The sequence below is a fragment of the Anopheles darlingi genome, chromosome 2 (genome assembly GCF_943734745.1).
Source record: "Anopheles darlingi chromosome 2, idAnoDarlMG_H_01, whole genome shotgun sequence".
In the NCBI taxonomy this organism is placed as follows: domain Eukaryota; kingdom Metazoa; phylum Arthropoda; class Insecta; order Diptera; family Culicidae; genus Anopheles; species Anopheles darlingi.
The window spans coordinates 39,451,903-39,474,402 of NC_064874.1; the positions used below are offsets into that span (position 1 = coordinate 39,451,903).

General features: G+C 51.2%; 1 protein-coding gene across 2 annotated transcripts in view; it reads right to left on the minus strand.

Annotated features, from left to right (window-relative positions):
• Positions 1–22,500, minus strand: part of LOC125948524 (ETS-like protein pointed) — a 118,189-nt gene that overhangs the window by 80,698 nt on the left and 14,991 nt on the right. For both annotated transcript variants that reach the window (XM_049674697.1, XM_049674696.1), the window contains exon 4: positions 19,792–19,912. In XM_049674697.1, the coding sequence (XP_049530654.1) occupies positions 19,792–19,912 (121 nt within the window). The remainder of the gene's footprint in view (positions 1–19,791; positions 19,913–22,500) is intronic.

Here is a 22,500-nt window from a genome sequence, read left to right on the forward strand (position 1 = left end):
GCGCGAGTGGCGGAATCTCGAGAGGTGAGGGGTTAAGGTGTGTGAGATATGACAATCCGGCAACCGGGGGGCCCCTGCCAGGTGGACGACCACTGGTGGCGATGGCGACGCAACGGCGCCAATGCTTTATTTCAGGCAAGTGCATTACACCATCGCCTTCATCCGGTACATCACTAATAGAGACCGAGAGGGAGAGAGCGAAAGAGAGAAGGTTGCACGATCGATGCGTAAACAATTGGATCAGATCATCGCCATAGAGTCCATCTTTTCCAGCGGTGCATCATCAGCAGCGTCTAGCATGGTAGCAGCAACATTGGTTGCAGCAGCAACAGCAACAGCAGCAGGTGGTGCACTGGTAGCGCCATCTATCTTCCACCGCTGTGCGCACGCTCGCTTCCGGTCCCTATTAGGGTCCGGAAGGCTACCCAGAGACGACCCGAGGCGGCCTAATGTCTGGTGCATGCAGAGTGCGCCACCTACATAACGCCCAGTAACTCCCAAGCGCACCGTGCGCCAAGTGCGCCATCATCAGTGTAGCTCTTCAGAGGTCCAACCAACCGACCAACCGACCGACCGAGAGGCCGTGTGACAATGACAAAGAATACAATGTTGAAAACCAGGAGGATTAATTGAATTTCAAGGCTCGCAAAGAGCTCGCTCGCTGCCATGTCATCGGTCTAGAAGTTGGATCAGAAAAAATAAGGAAGAAAGAAAAAACAAACTCAAACGAAACCCACAATCTCTACAACATTCCAGCATCCCCGGTACACTAGCGCTGGTGTATGCGAAAGAAGAGTAAAGTGGGACCTCGGCACACACACACAGAGGCACACACTTCAGCGGACGGCGCATTCATGCATCTATTTAAACTTAATTAGTCCGACCATCAAGCGGTCGCTAATTGAGTTTGATGGAGGCGATGGCGAGGAAAAACTGGATGAAGGACTGGAGAAGGAGGAGTGTGTATCGAGAACTAGCTATCGCCCTCCGTGTACCGTGGCTGGAATAGAAGAACAGGAAAAAAACGAGAAAAAACACTCGGAAAAATGATAAAATCCTGACCGAGCATCATCACGGATCGCCATCTCGCCATCAAATGCCATCGCCAAGTGCCGCCAAGTGGATTGACCACGGGAGGCGCGCACGCGAAACTCAATTACACCTTTACCTGACCGGCGGAGAAGGAGCAACGGTCACCAGCAGCTAGTGTGAGCGCGCGTAATGCTCACGTTGCTGTTGTTGTCGCTGAGGTCCGTGCCGAGTGCAAACTATAAGTAGCATCATTTTACTGGCTTCAATTCAATTAGACCCGTCCAGCTCGAGGCACCTGAAATGTCCTTTTTCTGGATAAATTATCTCCTAGCTAAATTAGACGACCCACAAGGGAGTCCTCTGTCGACTGTATCAGCAACAAATGAACCTTTCTTCTGCTGAGCTTCTGAACTGCACGAATTGCCAGAGGGCCATTTTTCCACTCGACCTCCGACACGACACGACACGACACGACGGTGCGCCAGAGTGGAATTAGAAAATCAGAATTGCGTGTCACGGAACGTCAAACAGCCAGCCACGAACCGAAGCAAATAATAAATTCCAAAATTGAATTACGATTGGCCGCACCACGTGCCAAGGGGCGGTCGCTCGGTCGGTGGGAGTGGGTGGTAGTGGGTGTGGAGTGTAATTAAAAGATCCGTGACCAAGCGCGCCGTGCGCACACTCAAGGGAGGGAAGGAGAGCGAAATGTCAATATTTAATTGGCTGGCTCATTACAATTTGTTGCCAAACATACGCTTCGCTGGCCTGAGGAGCATTAGCAGCAGCATTAGCAGCAGCATCAGCAGCAGCAACAGAGCCAGACAATGGTGACAACACAGAATCCAGGATGATTCTTTGATGTTCATCCTCTCAGCATCGTCGCGCGGTGCGTTCGAAAGAAATGGAAACGAATTTCACGAAATGAGAATTTTGGAATCTCCGTCTCCTGCGAAGGTACTTGAGTGCCATTGTGGTGGTGCCTCTGGGAAAATTTGAGGAAATGCAAGACTTCGTCGACTTGGCCATTGGCACCCCAGTCCTGAGAGGAATTCTCCTCCTGTTCTGGCTCCGGTGCTACCATTCCAGAAAGTGCCCGGAGCATCTTCCCAAAAACCGGGTTCGCTCTGGTTCCGCCGTTTTGCATCCAACAGAAATTGTGCCTGGCAGGGATTGGTGGTAGTGGTGGTGGTCGCCTCGGTAGCACCGTTGAAAATCCGAAATGACCGGATGTGGTGTGCGCGGTGATGCTGCTCGTGCGAGAAGTCAACCGCGGCGCGCAGTCAACATGCGACATGGCAGCCAGCATGTGCCTCTCGGCCCCATCGGAGGTGTTGACATCGTTCAGCAGCAGCACGCGGTTGTTGCCTTCTCTGTGCACTCAGCAAGAACGGCGCGTGGTGGTGGCTTTTTTTCGGTCTCCGGGCCACTCGGCCACATCCATTTCGTAATGTGACACCTTCTTCTCTCGGTGGAGTAGCGCACCCACCAACCGATCGGATGATGATGAATCGGACACACACACACACACACACACACACACACGCAGGCAGCAGAGGCACACTGGCACTGGCCAAAACAATGGAAACGCATCGAGATGGAAAGCGCCGCAAGCGTTGGTGGTGTTGGTGTTTCATATTCTGAATGGCCCACAACACCGGAGGGCCTTTTATGCTGTTTAATTATGCTGCATTTGGGGAAGACCCACGATGTCGCGTGTCGTGTGTGGCGCATCGAAGTGGCTCTCTGCTGGAGAGCGTTCAAATTGGTACTAAAACCTGAGGCAGTTAAAATCAGGCCACTATCTTTTAATCACTGCCGGGTCCCCCTAGTGATCACTCTGCGATTCTGTTGACAGCGTTTTAATCGTTGTTGTTTGCTTGTTTAGTGATACAAATTTTGTCACAATCGAAGCACACTTCGAAATGGAACGCGAAAGATGAAAAAGAAAACATCTGCAAACTCATTATGAAAACCTTTAAAAACTCAAAACATCATGTTTAAATGTTTATTGGGGGACTCTTTCGTTGAATCTGGTAAAATAAATCAGACGAAAAATTGTAAAAAAATCCCGATGCTATGGAACAGTTCGTTAAAATCCGGCGTGATTTTACACAAAAAAACAGGACAAAGAACGATATCACAGATCAGTAATTATGTTTGTGAGAAGATTCGAGGTCGTATCATGTCAGAAAATAGCCAAATAAGACCCTAGAGCTATGTTCGATTGTACAAATCCGCGCAAGGAATAAGTATGAATAAGTGTTGACCAAATTCAAACCAGGCATTTTGATGGACGATGGAACAAACATGTTAAAATGCATTTCGACCAATACCAGGAAACAAATTTACCGTTCCCAATCATAGAGGGAATGCTTTATGAAGGATTCGGTTCTTAAATGAAGAAAAATTTGCCCGTAAGATGAAGATTTTGTTTGGGATGTGGCAACAAATCAAATGTTTTCACCATTGGGGCATCGTTCATTAGAAATTTATGCAAAGAAGAGGGTCTGCAGAAAAGGATTTTGCTCTTCATTAGTCCACCAATTATCCTTTGTAAGTTTGATATGATTTTGATGGCTATCCCTGAAGCCCATTTCCATTCATTTTTCTAATTCGTATACATCAAGTTTATAGGAAAAACTATCAATCTACTAATTTGGATCTGGATTTCAAAAATGCATATAAAAAACATCGAATAATTTTCATCAATATTTCCCCTTAAAGGCACCAGAAAACCTACAAAAGGGCACCTTTTCTTTTTCTTTCTCTGTCATTTCTTTACTAAGGTATGACCCATTCTGTGCGTTCAATCCATTCATGTCCATTCTACCGGACCTGGATACAGGATTCACCACGCGAGCATCCCATTTTGACCACTGATAGTAAGCGAACTATCGATTAGTACCGATCAGCTACGTAGCCACGCGCCCACAATCAGGACACACATACACACACAATGGAAAACTTGATCTGGTGATATCACGCGGCGCACCGTTCATTCGATCTCGTTTTAAACGACCTGTTCCGACCAGATCAGGATTAAGCGTGGAGGGCGCAACGAACGGAGCGCGCGACTTGATATCATCATCATCGTCATCAGCGGCAGCAGCAGCAGCAGCAGCAACCTCACCTCAGGAGGTATTGGGCACACCATCATTACGGTGAGGTCCTCGCGGTGGACCCAAGTGATGGGAGTCGTGTGCCCTGATCAGCCGCACACACACACACACACACACAGACAGATTCTGGGGTCTTCGGTCTACCGGGGGTAAACCGGTTTCCCTCTTTTCCCGATTTCGTTTTTCTTCTTTACGCAAGTGCATCTGGACACACGACCCGGTGGCAAGGATTATCTCCACGACGGTTCGTTCCCATCACCACCAGCAGCAGCAGCAGAAGACGCGAGGCCCCGAGTAAAAGTCATAACAATAACAATAAATTAAGCCCTCCACAACCGGACGGCGATGACCACGACGACCACGACGACGATGACGATGCGCCAGCATCAGCATCGGCAGCAGCAAGTGCGTGTGCGCGCGCGCCCCCTGGCTATGCTTCGTTGCAATCAGTGTGTACAACGACGACGACGCGTGGCCGGACGGGACGATGCAGTGGCTGATACCACCACCACCACCTCTGCTGCTTCAAGGGGTGCTTCTGATCGCCACGCGAACGGCCAGAGCATCCCAAAAACAAAAGGACGATCCCTTGGTAGTCCCTTGCCAGTGGGGTGGCCGATTGGAGGTGCCTGGAGTGCAAAAAGGGGGCTTGTTTCGTTTTATTAGTTTCGCCTCTTCACGTTACTACCTCACCTCCCCCAGGATGTGTCTCACGGTTGATCATGTTACATGCAGTAACATACAGCCAGCAGTTGGAGCAAAGGGAGCAGACCCGGTGTGGTGGTCACGCGCTGCCGAGGTCCGTGTGTCCGAATGAGTCCCTTCATCGTCGTTCGCTGTTCGAACGCCGTGTTTTGCATGCATTGCGCTTCTCCGGCCGGTTAACCGGCTTCTTCCTCTTTTTGTTTTTCTCCCTCGTTTTCTGCTGCTTCATCATCTTCATCTCCTGCGCCATGCGCCGACCACGCGATATCGCGCGAGATCCCACCGCGCGCCCCGCTTATCGAACCACGTCGTCATGAGAAAACGGTCGCGTGGCTCGCGTGGATCCCCGGGCACCAGCATCCCAGGTACCCTGTTTGACCAGTTCGAATGCGAAGCGGAGCGGATTTGTCTCTCACCTTTTCCGGCCCCCGCCCCGACCAATCGGTTAACCATTCATCATCGATCGGTGATCGTGGCTGCTGCTGCTGCTCCTGATGCTGCTGCTGTTGGTGGGGGTTCATGCAGGGCGCGAGGAGATCCACGATCATCGTCGTCGTGGTTGAGGTCTTATGCGATTCTGTCGCAGGTGTTGTCCCACCAGCAACCAGTGGTGGTGGTGGTGGTGGAGGTGGTTACACTCAGAAACCGGTTCCGGCGGCGTCGTCCTCGAATCCACGTTCCGTCAATTCGCATCGAGCGTCGGACCCGTTGGTTCCTCCTGCGGGAGTCATTCATGGGCGAGGTGCTGCTGCTGCTGCTAGTGGACTACTACGTCCTTCCTTCCTCCCCACTCCCTCTCTACTCTCCACTCCTCTACCCCATCTCTATGCGCCCCTTAATCGGATTAGTTATGCTGGGCAATCATCGTTTGCAAATGAGCCAACCATGGTGTGCTCATGCCCCGGTCTGGCGGTGGCCTCTCTCTCTCCCTCTCTCTCTTTGTCTCTCTCTCTCTTTGTCTCTCTCTCTCTCTCTCTCCCTCTCTTTCGCACGCTTGCTCTCTATGCCAATCCGTCTTGATCTTGGCAATAAATTACCCCAAAGCAAGGAATACACTCGATCCTTTCTCACTCTTTCTTTTTGTTTCTCTCTCTCTCTTCCTCTCTCTCCCTCTATCTCCTCCCCTTTCTTTGTTCCCCAAGCGAATCCCCAAGCGAGGTCCGCGGACGAATGTTATCTAAATTTTAAAATTTATTGCCATCCTGAAGGCATCGTAAATCTACGTCGTCGGAACCACAAACTCCGCATGGGAACTGTGGCCTTCCGCGCACTGGCCACCACCAGATGCCCCTGTGCTCTCCATCAATTCCAGAAGGGAGCGATGATGATGATGATGATCGCCCAAAATCACGCTCCAACACAACACACGGCAAAGGGTCGATGGTCAAACCGATCTGTTGCTGCTGTTGATGCTTCTGCTGGTGATGCTACTACTCCCTTGGCCTCTTGCCTGGGTCTAGTAGTGTCTTGTGACGACGCCATTGATCGATCCTAGGGCCGACCGACATTAATGCTCACAACAACGCACGCTCTCTGGAAGCAGATGAGCCGAATGTGTGTGCGTGTGTGTGATTGAAAGGTGTGAAACTGACCTTCGGTCCGGACAGGCCGGTCGGTTTGGTGTGTGACAGCAGCAGCAGCAGCAACAGTGAAGGCTCCTGATGGATGGGTCCGACACGGAAAGGCAGTTCATCTATTTCCTTCGCCAGTTGCTGATTTATGTGCGTGCAATGACCGCAGCAGCAGCAGCAGCAACAGCAACAACATCCACACGTCCCGGTCGCCGAAGAGCGAACATCGATAAGGCAAAGAGAGGCAAGGAAGGAAGGGGAACCTCTTGTCTGGTCTGGTGTGGCGTGTTGTGGACACCGGAAACCATCCGCGACGACCATCCGCGGCCGTGTGTGATCGTGACCGAGCGATCGCGCGCTTAGCTTCCATCAGCATCATCATCACCATCGGAAAGGTGTGACGATAAAACGGGGGGATGTGTTACCACCTGTCACCTGCTGATGCCTCAACGTCTTATCACCAAACCACGGTTCCTCTCTTCCTCCTGCTGCTTCTCCTCCTGCTCCCAGGTGATCGTTCTGCGTGATGGATCGCGAGTGCATTAGAGAGGAAACTCACGCGAGCTGTAAGGGAGTTTCTCATAAATCAACCAAATGCACCACTTAGCCAGCCGGCGACCACAACCCGCGGTCCCAAACCTGGTGTCAACCCGCTTCCAACAGCCAGTTCTCCATCTCCAGCTGCTGGTCGACGACGTCCATTTGCAGCGAATGATCTTTGGTTTTTTTTCGATTCTGGCGCGGCGAGAGCGCAGAAAACAGATCGCCAATCACGTCCAACGGCTTCGGTTTGGTATCGGAGGGGGAGTGTTGTGCCACCACTCTTCCCTCTACCACTCCTCTTTCAGGCATCCACTCACCCCCTGGTGCTTCCATGGGGTTAATGAAGATAAAGTCTTCATCGAGATCCCATTCATTTCGCTTCGATTTCGACGATCGACGATCGACAATCTGGGGCATCCGGAACTTGGAGGGGGGAAGGAAGAGAGGTGCGTCGTTGTCCTTTTCTCACGGCCCACCGCGTAATCACCTGGCCTGGTACCTGGCTCGGGGAACGGCCGAAAAAGGGGGACACCACGGCGGAGAAAGGCTCATTAAATTTTATGCTAATCTTCGTGTGCCAAGCAGCGACGCTCGATCGTGACTCCACATGTGTATGTGTGTGTATGTGTGTGTCTGTGAGTGTGTGTGTTAGTGTGCCTTACTTGGCTTCAATTGGGACCCAGCAACCAATCCTCTATCATCGATATCGATATGCTGGCCCGGAGTCGGTTGGACGACACATAAATGGACGTTTTAAATCGAAGCGATAGGTCCGCACCGCAGGTGGTGACGCCACCCAGTCCCAGTCCCAGTCCGAACGGGGGTATCCCTCTCCCCCCTTTCCTTTTGTTTTCTTTCGCTCATGTTGGCTTTTGTTTTCGACCGCATTTTGACCCGCCGCCCGGTTGGCGTCCTATGTGGCGTGGCGATTTCATTCATAAAGTTCAACCGCACATGGGGACGACGACGAGCCCATCGGGGCCTAACGATGAGGGCTCTCTCTCTCTCTCCCTCCCTCTGTGCTTTCATTCATGGCAACCCAGGGAGGGGGCAAAGGAGGTGGCGGAAAAAGGGGTTTGCGTTGCTACGCTGGGCTAATAATAAGCTTATAATTTATTCTAATCAATGGTCGTTGCACGCTGAGAGAGAGAGAGCGAGAGTCTCGACGCAAAAGGGATGACGACGCGGGATGATCATGAAGATCGAACGTCCCCCCGATCATGCAGAGAGAGAGGAGACAGGATGAAACACGACAGAGATCGAATCGAAGAGGGAAAAAGGGGAGTTTGAAGAAGGCGCTCGCTGTGTTTGATTAAAAAATTTCGAAAAAAGCAACTCGAAGCACACACACAACACACACACTGCGACAGCGAGGTGATTGGTTTTTCTTGGCCGAGTGCGAATCGTATCCGCCCCCCTCCCGATCCGATGCCATCGACTGGTCGATCTTGCGCAATCGTAAGCGACTTTCGTCGATCGCCGTTTTGGCCTTTCTGGCCAAACGCTTCGTTAACGAGAAAGAGTGAGATCGCTCGGCGGTTCATTAAGGGAAGAGTAACGTATTTGATTTTGGTTTTTGACATTCTGCTTTTTGAACCATTTTGTGCCGGTTTGGGGTGCTGATGAACCATTTGAAAAGAATATTGTGTTTAAAACGGTATGAATCAATCGAAGCAAAGTGGGAAAAGATGGAGCAGGGTTTCCATAAAAAACTAACTTGGAAATAAACTGGACCGATCGGGTCGAAATGTTGAACACATTCGGCACTTCATTTTTAAATATGTCCCGGAGAGTTCATTCAACTTTTTAATACTAATAAATGTCTAGCAGATCTTCTAAAGAACCAATAGAACCAAGAACCATTCTAAAGAACCAAATTTTTAGCTGGAATGCGAATAATCGTTTATCTTTTATATAGTGTACTCTTATCAATTAAGGCTCTTATCAATTAAGGGTAAGGTGACTAAGAATTGTGAACTAAGAATTGTGAAACTAAGCAAAATCTTTTAATATTCGCACTTGTTTCACATTTGCGAAAAGGCTCTCTGCGTTTCAGTATTTGAAGCGAATCAAACATGCTCAATATAACAGTTCAATTGTAATGATTCGTTATTGACGATTTATTGGCGGCTTTTACGGATCATGCAAGTGATCAATAAAATTGATCGTCTACAAGTTTGCTTACTGCCAGATCGATACACTTTCTTTCAAATGGCATTGGCACAGGCGCACAATATGGAACATCCGTTCTGACATTAAACTGGATAGTTAAACATCTCAATTTTATCGTCTTTTCGTTTGATCAATCTTCCACTCTTGCCCAAATCAATTTGAAGCTCTATTGTTACAGGCGATTTAATGATAGTAAACAATGTTTCGGCTAACGGTTATAAATTTCATACGAGCCAGGCTTGATCTATAATATTGATGCTGCATGACCGAAAAAATATTGCTTCTTATATCTACGATGATCCAATGTTTAGTATAACAACTCATAAATAAGTACTTCAATGGTTCCAAAATTAAAAAACTCGTGAAAATATGCCACTTTTTGCTCGAATTAACGTAAACCTGTTTTCCAATAGTGTGTCGAAATTGATCTTCCCTCGATCAATTCTTTTGCAGCAACAAGCTTTGGAGCATGAAACGAAATTGACTTTCGTTCAACAAAGAGGCTCCCTGTGTTAAGATAAGCCAAAAAAACGAAGCCCGAATAATTGACGCCGCTAGTTCAGGTCGATCGATAATTGAAAGGCCTCCTCGCCTGGCCTCACCTAACCCTCCCCGCGCGCCCGGTGTGGCCGGTTAATGCCGCACTTGTTACGTGCGAACGACGTGTCGGGACCGGACGCAACAGCCACGATGACGGTGGGGGTGGCGGTAACGATGGCGGTGGAGCAGCCTCTAGCTAGCTATCGGTGTATGTGGCTGTGTGTGTCTGTGTGTGTGTGTATGCGTAGTAAGGTAGAACGGAGGGACAGAGCAAAACGACGGAAAACAACTGGAGGATGTATCATAAATTTTGTGACTCTATTTACATATCTCGCTCCGGCCATCAGCGGCCACAGAGGAGCAGCTCCGCAGCCACCACCACCACCCCCAAGCTGCGGTGGGCTCTCTCCTCCCCCCTTCCCCTCCTTCGTCCCGTGCCTCTCACCACCATGAAGGGTTTACGACCGGACGACACAACCCTTCACTTCCTTCCACTTGGCCTCGTGTGCCCGGCCGCGATCGACACACACACACACACACGCGCACACAGTCGCCCTCCTACCCCTTCGCCCTCATCCCATTCCTTCCCCTTCCCACCGAAATGGCCAAAACGGCCCAGCATAACAACGGCTCGCCACGATCGTGCGCCACTTAGCCAGAGAGCCACCGCTCTGGTCTGGTCTGGCCTTCGATTCTCTGACTTTTCTATCCCCCCTTCCCGCCCTTTTCGACCACAACATCATCCAGTAGCCGGTAGCAGCAGCAGCAGCGGCGAGCGACTACAAAACGGTGCTACGCTGGAGGAGCTTTCGCGCTCAGATGCTGCTGTTGCTGCTGCTACTGCTGATGGGTTCGTATGTGACCATAACTGAAACCAACGGCACAGAGAGCGCCAGAGAGGGAGCGGTGTGGTTTTGGGTGGTTAAAAGCCACACAAACACACACAGACACATACACAGGGACAGTAGTACCGTGGGGAATGGGATCCACGAGGTGTGGTGCGGTTCATTCAGTAAAAAGAAAGAAACACAAACGCAGGGCGGCGGCTGCTGGTGGCTGGGGTACTGGGCTCCATTCAAACTGGCCCCTGCTACTACTAGTAGGGGCCATTTTCATTCATGAATTTTCTCGCGAGCCACATATATGCACCCCTCATCCCACCGCACCATGGAGTTGAAGGGGGGGGACCGAGACCCGGACCTAATGATGAAAGGGGGTCGTCGTCGTCGTCGTGATGATGATGTGGTGTTGGTGTGTGTGTGTGTGTGCGTTGTGGCCGATTGTTCAAGAAGAGCCCTCGCTCTCTATCTCCCATTCTGCTGTTTGCCATAAGACACCAAAACGGCCACTGATCGACCGATCGGGCACCCTTCTCCTAACAGGAAGCACCCTCTTCCTATAACCATGCCCCGTTATCATCATCAGCATCAGCATCATCATCATCATCGATGAATGAAGATATCATCGGAAGGTACGACGTTATGTGTCGCTTCTTTCTCGTGGATTCGTGGAAGCGCCACAAGTCCACGGAGCCGCCGGTTTCTTACCCAGTGACAGTGAGTTCTAGGCTTTCGATCTTCGATCTGCGAGCCTTTTCCCTCCGTTCTACTGACTGCGATATTTATGATCCCCCCCTCTGGGTGCTGCTGCTGCTTTCGTTTGGTTCCGTTGATTGCACAACAACTTGATTCTCCGGTGTATCTCCGAGAGTTTGGAAAGATTCTGCCTCTGCCAAATACACACACACCACACCGGCGGCTGGTGGCTCATCATCCACCGCGCGCGCTGCGTGGATTATTTTTCCTAAATATCGAATTAGCATTTTACGGCGAGACGATCGTACGATCGCACACCGGCACGGTGAAGCAATTAAACCAGCACCAGCCGACACCCGACGGCGACGCCGAACACGGTCGCCAGTCGCCAACGACGACGACGACAACCGTGGCGGCGGCGGCGGCAGTTTGTCATGAATATTTAATTGATCTGCTTGTTTTGAAGCTGACCCGTCGGTGGGTGTGCGTGTGTGTGTTTGAGCTGGTCAAGCATAAGCCTCCGCCATCGATAAGGATTATCGACGAAACAGAGAGCGATAGAGAGAGAGCGATGAAACTGCGAAAGCTCCCGAATATTCCATTGGGAACCTGCGCGGAACGGCAAAGATCTCGCTTCCATCGATCGGCACTCCGCGAAATCGCCGCCCGGGAGCTCATTTCCCATCCAACATGGCGTGCGTGCCTGCGTGCAGACTGGCGCTCGATCATAAAAGTGCGTCGCGACACACCAGCGCGCAGCCCGGTGTGTCCGGTGGTCTGGGGTAGTTCCGCTCCGGACGAAAAAAAAAACATCAACAACAGAAGAGGTGCGTAATAATTGCGAGCGTGCGCGCGCGTGTGCGATGTCGCGCTTGATGGGGTTCGTCGCTCCTTACCACCCTACCCTGCTGTGTGCGTGTCGTGCCAGGTGTTGATCGTTAAAGTGGCGCGATATTCACTGGAGAGATCCTCGCTCCCTGGCAGGATTGGCGGCCCTTTTTCGGACACGGAGGATCCGCAACACATGTCGTACCACCGGTAACGACCACGAGACGCACTTGCGTGCGGCGCATAACCAAGCGCGTGTAGCAGCGTAAAGAAGGAAGAGGAGGTTTTTGATTGAAGTTAACGATCGACCGGACCGGAGGACTGGTGCCAAGTGTGGGGCCCGGTGGCTCCCTCCTCAGTAACGCGAACGCGGCAGACAAAAACGATCAGCAGCAGCAGCAGCAGCAGCAGAAGAGGAAGCATCTCAAGCCTTGCAACTGGCCACAGGCCGAAGGGAAGTGTGTTTACGTATCGGGTCGCAGCAGACAGACTCATAAACTAAACAAAACGTCAACAACGGGCGCGCTCCAGAGTCCCTCTGTCATCACCCGTGGCGCTCATAAATCGATCAACAAATCATCAAATTAGTACGCCGATTATCGATCATGCTCGATGCTTGTTGCTTGATGTACAAGCACAGAGGCTGCTCCTGCGTTTACGGCCGTCAATTGCGACGAATCCCACGCAAAATACACCTCGTTATATGGCCACACCACACGGCACAGCGCGGTAGTCGTGCGCCACGCCGATAATGATGATAATCGATCACCAATTGACCCTCGGTGGTGGCTCTTGGGTTTCTTTCTCCGTTTATTCCCTCCTTCAGTGAGAATCCCACTCGTGTGTTTCGGGTTTTTTTATTTTGATAAACGAATACCACCCGGAACATGCGCCTCCGGAGTAGCAGCTACCTCAGAGGCCACCGTTCTCATTAGCATCCTCGAGCATCTAACAGAGGATCACCACCACCACCACTCCTGTCCGATTCCCGATAAGCAACGGTGATTCTGCGAGCAAACGCGCGTCGTCGTCGATGGCTTTTGGGTGGCTAATTAGCTACAAATATACCGGAGGCCACCATCGTCGTCGTTGTCGTTGGCGCCGACACGATACGAGCGTGCCGCGGGCCCCATCGCGGGATATTGTTGATGTAGCTGGTCCGATAGCACGGGAGCAGCGGCCAGCCAGCGTGATCAACGACGTCCTGAAGGAGGCAACCCTCGGCGCAGCTCAAACAACGTAGCAGCAGCAACAGATCTAGCCTCTAGCAGCGTTTTTCATCATCGCCATCGAAACAACGGGGTGAACAAACGGGGGAAGGGGGAGTCAGTGGAGCATCGGAGAGACGTGACCTGCGCCACCCCTTGGCTAGGCGCATATTGATTGATTTAAATGAAAATGTTTTCATTTCTCGCTCTAGACGCGGCTGTTGTGTGTCTGCGTAATGTCATCACTGGACCACGTATGCCCTGCAGGGGGACTTCTGCTCTGCTCAGTATCTCCTTCCCCCACTTTGGACACAGCACGAGTCCTGATGATGATGATGCGGCCATCACGGGACGATGGAACCAGCGAACGAACCAACGAACGAACGAACAATTAGCTCGATCGACGAGAAGAACGATCAACGTGGACGGCGACCGGGAGTGAGTGAGCGTGATCGAGCGCGATCGAGATAACATGATCTGCTGTTCCCTTCCATATCCCATTCCCTCCTTCGAGCACGCAGTCCCAAACGCCACTCGCGAGACCCCTAATTGATATTTCCGATCCAAGGTCCGTGTGCGTGTGCGTGTGCTGTCGCTTCGCGGATTATCGATGGTGGATGCTGGAGGATGGTGCTTCTCGTGTTTACGATGGGCCGCCCTCCTCCTCCTCCTCATCGGCATCGGCGGGTGCCAAATCATTCTGATGTTCTCTAATGATCGTTTCGGTTGACAGCGCATCCAACATGGCGCCCTGCTATCAACCAGGTCTGGTATTATTAAAGATCAAACATGTTTAAATAAATTCGATAAAGATCTGCCACCGATGGGCCACAAGCCATCGGTTTGGGCCAAGACCAACAGCAAGATAACAAAGATACGGCGACAACAACGACGACAACGACGACGACGAGGACCAGCAGTGATTGATGCAAGTAATAATCAAACGATCGCCAGTGTGCGCTGGCATGGTGGATTCCATAAATCCAACATTTTGATGATCATTTTCGGTGGCCCGAGGGCACTCTCGTGTGTGTGTGTCTCTCTTTCTCACGCATCTATCAAGGCCTTTCGCGGGAATGCTAACGCACCTAATGAGCTTCGTTTGGGAGGCTTCCAATGGCGCAAAAAAAACAAAACCAACTCAAAACCAAACCCACCCCCCCACGCTTTTTCGTCCTTTTCTTCCTCTCTCTCTCTCTCTCGCCCTGTGTTGCGTCTCTGCGATGCTATGTGCTCTCTAATGATCAGCACAAATGAAGTTGTTAAACTCATTATCAATCTATTTCGATCCGCCACATCAATCAGTATTGTAAGGAGGGAGGGAGAGCCGCTTGGCTCGTGCAATCGAATGTCAATTGTAATGGCTTAAGACGTTGAGCGACTGTCGCCTGTGTGTACATGTGTGTGTGCAGGCAGGCAGCAAAAAACAAGCTGCAAACCCATCAAAGCGAAAGCACCAGCCTGTGCCAAAGTGCAGCAGCAGCAGCGTACGCCAATCGAACGAGAAAAAGAAAACCGATTTCGCCGATGACAAGATCGAGAAGAGGAACGGACGTAATGCGGTGGGCGCGGAATGGGGGCAACCGTAAGATCCGCATCATCCCCTTGGCTTCAGGATCCTCGAGATCCTCCCGTTAATCTTGACCCACGACTAAGCGCGCGCAAAAAAAACCAACAAAAAAGAAAACGCAAAAAGATACGGGAATAAAAACGAACGCGGACGGCCAGATTAACTGCAATTAATCTGGTGGACGGGGCCGTAACCGTATACACACACATACGCGCCGAGAACGCTAATGGGTTATAAGGAAGCAAAAGAGTGAGGGAGAGAGCGACGGAAAGGCCGGAGCGGAAGGAAGTTCCGTACGATAGCGACCAGATAAAGCCGTATACGGCCGATGGAACAGGAAAAGGCGGAACGCCACACCATGCCTGGCCACGCCATGCCACGCTATACTACGGCATCAGCGGCATCAGCGCAGCAGATCGCGGCCGCAGCATCAATGAAGGTTAAGGCCCGCTACTCTGTGCCGAGTGCGGGCACGGAGACAGCACGCCGCGGAGGTGTACAGTGGCATCCATCGGCAGCAACAGTGATAAACCTCGAGCCGCCCGAGATAAGACTCGACGGAAAGGCAAAGCCGCGGTCGTGGCCGCTGCTACTGCTGCTGCTGATGATGATGATGATGAGATTCTCTTGAACCGCCTCTCCGTTGTCTCTCTCTCTCTCTCTCTCTATCTCCTCTATACGGCAGCCTCGAGCGCAGAGACAGTGGCGGCCCTTCCCTTCGCCATCACCATTACCGAGCGCGAAAGCGAAGAAGTCGCGTCGCAAAGCATCAAAGCATGAATGAATGGATGAATGAAACGCGCAAAACTCGCCACTCGGCACCGAGGGTAGGCTCCTCGATCCGCGGGCTGCGCTGTTGCTGCTGCTGCTGCTGCTGCTGATCTTTCCATTCATAAAGATCAATCAAGCGTAGTGCTGCCCTTAGCCCGTAGTGACAACAGGGCAGCGGGAAGGAGGCTCTGGCTGCTTGTGGCTGCTGTCACGAGATAAGGCAAAGGGGGAATAGAGCAATCGAGAGGGTGAGTGAGTAAGCGAGAGATAACGAGACCGGATTGGATTAAGCTCGGGGGAGGAAATGACGTTTCAACGTGACGCGCGCGCGCGCGCGCCTCTCGCCTGACCGCCACCGCGAGATCGCGTGGCGAAGGGAGGGTCCACCAGTACCAGAAGAGGAAGAGTGAAGGTAATGCACTCGGGCGCGGAATATGCACAACGCTGCGCTAATGACCGGTTGTGGCAGCGTAACAAGAGGAGAGGTCTAAACCTTCGTCTTGTCGTAGGCGCAATGTAGCTGTGAACGGTTGGCGTTGCCATATGGAGTGTTATTTTTGTAAAATGTTACATTAAACTGCAACTTAGTTGCTACTTAATAAGTTTTCTCGCGATCGTTCTACTCCCCGTGATCGCCCGTATGCCAAAGGTATGCAATGTGGTCGCTTAATGTTTAGGAGGCCACTAAGCGGCCAGATTTCTCAAGCTGCCCGGGATTTTTTTGGGATCGTGCTGCAGGTTTTCATTTAATTGTTGCTGTTATCTCCTTTATCTTTATCATGAAATTCACGAAACACCGACTATGCGCCCCCCGGGGTCGGTAAATATGGCCAGATGAATCACAGATGTTTAATTATTCCATCTCTGGCTCTGGCAAATTGAAAAGAGAAGTGAAATTATAGGTTTTAATAAACGTTTTTAATAAAAAAAAACATTTGTTAATGTTTATGAAACATTTTCAGTGGATTCCAACGGTTTCTTGCGAAAGAAAGGTAAGGAATACGACTGCTCGAATTTAAAATTCCCGGTTCGCGATTTGCCTACAATCGGGCGTTTTTCGAGCTCGTTCGAGCACTTTGTCGCACGCAAGTTCTGAATTGTTTGAATGCAAGATTCTAAGTTGCGTGCAACACTGCATTTGAGATTCAAATTAATACGTTTTTTAACGGCTGGCAAAGTTTTAATAAAACAAATTAAGAATAAATTTAATAAAGCATAAATTGAGCATCAATCTGATGTTTCTGATGTTTGTCTGGTTTGGTCATGAAGTATTATTACCTCAGTGCTAAGCAAGATAAACTGCTACATGACCAAAGCGAATCTTGGGATTGCAGACCTAATCGTAAGCATGACGATGGCCCCGACAAAAGAATAAAAGGAATCCTTAATAAAGCCATTTTTTTCATTAGAAATACGTGATGGCCTACGAAAGGAAGCCAAACAGTACTTATTTTGGTTTCCAGATCCACATTATAACCAGCCAACACACAAGCTTACATTAATGTCATAAAATAAACGATTCAACTTATTTGTTACAGGCAGATATACAGATAAAAACCTGTCGGGGTCATAAAGACGCTTAAAGTTTGCATTAGAAATGCGTAAGGTTTTCTTCTGTCCACTCGAAAGCCTGTTCACTGGATATAAAATACCAGAAAGTATACCAATACTCATCTTTCTGCTTCTGCGCGTGGTGGTTGGTTGCTGCCGCGTTCTTTGGTCGCTCGTGCTCGATCGCTCCTATCGAACCGCAGCGAAGGATAATTATTTCAAATTATCTTCATTATTAAAACGCCTAGCAGCAGCATCCATAGCACAGGAGGTGTACCGAGAGGCACCCCGAGTCTAGTTTAAGCCCACCGGTCTGTCTTCTCTCCGTTGGTTCGTTGGGACGAACGGAACGGAATGAGAGAAACTGTTTAATAGCATCAGAATCCCCTCCCTAGAGAGGCAGCAGCATCACCACTGGACTGGGCCTGAATGGTGTCTGCACGGCTAGAAATAAGCGAACAGCAAAACTTGTCTTGCCAGTCCGGTGTATAATTAGGCGGTCGAACGATCATAGCAATTGGACCGCTCTAGCCCGCTCGATCGGCAGCAGCAGGTAGAATCGCCGTAATTTTTCGACCGAAAGACCAACAACCGCTCGGCCAGCAGAAGAGCGACCTTCGGGAGCGACAGTCGTCATCAGTCGCCGGGGCCGGCAGGCATCCCAGGGGCAAAAGGATATGTTCTTTCTTCGATTCCGAACATCACATTCTACGACTCTGCGACCGGCGGACAACACGCACAAATGGAAGGAATCTCAAATATCATGGTCAATGGTTGGTTGCTTGGTTGGTACATTATCAACGCAACGGCAGCAGCAACCGACAAGCCGATAATCAAAACGGAAGCGATGACCCTCGCCGACACACACACAAGCTGATCACACGAGTTACGTGAAGGTTGACCCAATATAAGTCGCACGATATTAGCGAGTCATGCCCTGCGTAAGGCGTTCCTCCTATCTTTACGACACCTCAATCAATAGGTCTCGCCTCGCTTCCTAATTCGTTGTATTGGATGTAAATTCCATACTCACCCGGGGCCGAGGCACACGGATCGTAATTTCCGTTTCTTAATCCCTCTCTCCCCGTCGCGTTCCAGCCACATCAGGTTTCAAACGCATCATCAAACACGCGCGATACTCCTGGCTCCTTGGGTAGTACACCACGCGATATCGCTTATTGTTTTGACGTAATCTTTACAGGTTTAACAGCTTTATTGCCTAGGTCCAAGATCTGGTAAGCTAACGGGTAGGGGCCCGCCATCAATGACACCGAGAACCGCATAGCCTCTCTGTGTACTGTTGTGTATATCGGTTGGATTCGATCTAATCAAATATCCGGACCGGAGACCTTGCGATACTCGATGTCGGGCGCACGCGTTTAGAGTCCAGAAGGCTCAGAAAAAGCTTACAAGATTGTGCGCCACTCCGGGATCACCATCAGTCCTCGGAAACCCCTCCAGAAGTGATAATGTTTGTCAAGTTTCTCCTGTTTGCCGCGGTGGCGCAGCTGGCCTGTGCCCAGCAGCCGTCGAGGGATGTGCTGGTCGAGTTTGGGACCAACTTCAGCACGCTAGCGCTCGATACGCAGAACGAGATCTCGGAGCTGTACGAGTTCAATGGTGAAATCATCCGTGAGTTCAACCGCGAGCTGCTGCTCGAGCTGGGCCGCATGGTACCGCAGCTGCGGGCGGCCGATGCTGACTTCGTGCAACAGATCGAATCGGCGGCCGACGGTGTGGACGCGGAGTGCGTCGAGTATGTGCAGGAGTTGCGTGAGCTGTTCCTGCTGTTCCAGAACTGGGATATCCAGGACTGTGCGTACTATGCGCATGCCACGCTGCAAGTCGACAGCGTGACCCGTTTCCTCCCTTACGCCATCACCTTCCTGTCGGAGAATACGCGCTCGATCAGTCAGGTGATCGAAACGCTCGGCCGTCGCAACCTGAACGACCTCGAGGGCATCGTCGACGAGCTGGACGGAGAATGGGAGTACTACCAGGTGCTGGCCGTATCGTTCAGTGATTTCCTGTTCGACGAGATCCTGCTCCACGCCCCGGTTGCCGATGCCGTGTATCTGCGTCTGGTCGAGTGCCGCGAAACGGCGGTCGAAATGCAGGAATCGGACCACGAGTACATTCTAAGCTATCTCGCTGACAACTGCGAATAAAGCATTCAACCGATCATACCACCGTACGCTGCCGCTGTGGTTTTACCGAGTATCTCTACGTGTGTGTGTGTGCGCGCGTAGAGATAACACAAAATGCATCCCTTGTCGTTGCGCCCTGCCGTGCTGCCGAAATTAGTCTCACCATTTGAACCGCGTGTTTTATCACTTCGCTTGCGTAATCGCTGATCGCTGACTGCGACTGGTGGCGGGCAGAGCAGCGCATCACGAAATTGGCCACAATTTATGCCCAGCCATTCATCAATTGACCACCGGTAAGCGCTTCTCCTTGCGCCTGATGCTGATGAGGGTCAGCAGCAGCAACATCATCATTTTGCATATAACGCGCGATCGCTCGCACCCCTACCTCACTCGTCAATTGATGCTAATCATGGTTGTTGGATGGGAATTGAAAGAAACAGAAGGGAGGCAGGAGGGAAAGGAGGGTGGGAGAACACATCATTATCTGGCCACTTACCGAGTGATGCTTCGGGATCGGACAGATCCGACAGACTGGGCACCTTCTGCATGTTCCGCATCGGTCCATCGTCCAGGGGCTCCTGTTTCAGCTGTATCGGACCGAGATCGCCATCGCAGCCCTGCAAGGAAAGGATAGGGATGATGAGGAGCCTGTGTGTGTGTGTGATCATGTGTTGTGGTTTTGCGATTCGCCTATTTTCGGCAATCGGCTTCACAGCTTCCGGTCGCGCGTTCGATATCTCCCCCTAAAACCGCAAAAACCACGATCCATATTTTTGGGGATCGCTGCGAATCGCTCGTAGTTGATTCATTGGGGGGAGGGGTGGCTCATTTGACATGGGATGGGGACAGAGAAATACCAAACCCCAAATGAGCGCCCATAGCGCGCAGGATGTGGTCGCCGGCAGTGTTCCGTCGGTCGGTATAGCAGATCGTAATCGATCGTCAATCCGGCGCGCCCTTCATTCATTAGTCACGGTCACGGGCAAATGTAACGGGGGGAGGGGGCCCGTCATCATTACCGCCAGCTCTTGTTTCACGCACATAGCGTTGCTTCCACTGCAACATACCATTACATATATTAATGTGTCCCTCGAACAACAACACCACCACCCCAGACCCGGACCTAAACCGGAAACCTGGATGTCACGGACACTGTGGAAGTGCTTTCGGAACGTCGAACGAGGCGTGAAATTCATTGGCAGGCCAGACGACGTTAAAACCATCATAAATATGTTAACACAATAATGATTAAGACCGTACCGTACCCTCCGGAATCGGAAGCAGTCGTTGTAGCACCCGTAGAGAGAGATTAGATGCATCTCCTCTACACACCCCTCCCTCTCTCTCTCTTCACTCGTCGGATACGACGGATCGACGATCGACTTTATCTTTATGATGGTGCCCTGTCGCAGCGTTTGAGGTTGCCCTGGTCCCGTGTTCAGGAGGGGGGAACGCTAGCGTGCTAGGGGTTAGGGTAGCGCGTTAGACACATCATCGTCATCATCACGCCCTCGCGATGGTGCCGGGGAATTGTTGGGCTGGGTCGCGGAGTCGTGGGTCAGAGTTCAACCAGCGTTGGAAGGAATTAAGATGTCAACGGGCCAACCGACAAAACCGAACCGCACCATACATCTCAATTCATTTGGAACGCGCGCATTATGGGGCTAGCTGTTGGCGTGCTGAGTGATTGAAGAGGGTGCATGCATGCGATGATCGCGACGACGACGACGACGACGACGATGACGATGCACTCATTTGGCTCGTTGATCGACAGAAATGATGCCGTACAAAGAGATAATTAAAGTGTTTCACACTCGCGATACGTTTAGACGATGCATTTCTTCTCGCTCGGGTAGCTTCTGATTAGCAAGCGATATGTTTACGGCGCCAGCAAAAACATACAACTTCCTCTCCGGACACGCTAAGGGAAGCACGGGTGTAGATCGTCCAAGATCGCGCGCACACACATGCTTACAGAAACACACATACGGTCGTCGCTAGCAAGAGGCATTGACTTGATGCTGGACGTATGTATACTAGTTTCTTTCTCTCTCTTTTTCCCCCTCTCTCGATCAAACTCGATCGCCTTCTTCAAGCTCCTAAGCGGCCCCCAAAGGCAACTACTTTTTTCGTTGCCTTTTCGTTTGGTTGTCTGGTTATGTTCCAGCGCGAGACACACAGAGAGAGAAGAGAGCGTAGCACGTGGCCACCACCACCACCAGCCTTCTCCTCCCGGTCGGAATAGCTTGTAACGGCACAGTTTCATTCATAAAAACCACGAAAACCGACCAGCAGCCGTAGGCCATACGGTTAAACACTAGCCAGCGCGCCAACTAGACAGCCCCTAGAGCGCTTCACGTTTAGATCTCGTTCATTCACACACACACAAACACACTGTTAGGGGGGAGGCCACTCCGATACACGAACACGTGGAGCTAGCAGCCTACACACGCTGGAACGCGCGATCTAGTGCGATCGCGCACGCAAGTCGCCTCCACGCCGCATTGCGATCGATCGACCACGGCCCCCTCGACTAGTCTGTTCGACAGCTGGATAATACCAAACATCTTAAACACCCACCACTACTGTTAGCTCTCCGCACTGCCAGTTGTTGTTTAGATGATGATGTTGATCCAGCGCGTACGATCTCCTCGTGCTCTAAGAGGGTGCGCGCGCGCGCAACTAGAGTCGCAGAGCAACGGCAGCACTTTCGATCACTCCACTCACTGCTGGGGACTGGCAGGCGCTGAAGGTCCTGTGCTGCTGCTGCTACGCTCATTGAAAGTGCAACTGGAATGCTGCTACACGCACAGACCCAGACCGACCTGATCCGGCGTGGATCAGGTGGATTCGCACAAAGAATCCCAAAGAAAGGGTTAGCAACAACATCCGGTGCTGTTAATAAATTTGCTTGCAATATTTTGACAGGATCGCGACCGCCAGTGCCAAACGCCTGGCGCAGCAGCACCAGCACCAGCATTGGCAGCAATGCCGACACAGGCGCGCGCGCGACACGATCATCTTCGATTGATCGCCTTGCGCCACCAGAATGACACACGCGGCTCCTCTGCTTGGCTTGTTCGCGCTTCGTCCGTAAATAATTAGCTCAAATAGCGGCAACAGATTAACTCTTTCCCTTTCAGCGCGATCGTCTGTCGTCGTCAGACGCGAAAAGAAAGCCGAACCGAGTGGGGCGGCTGCTGGG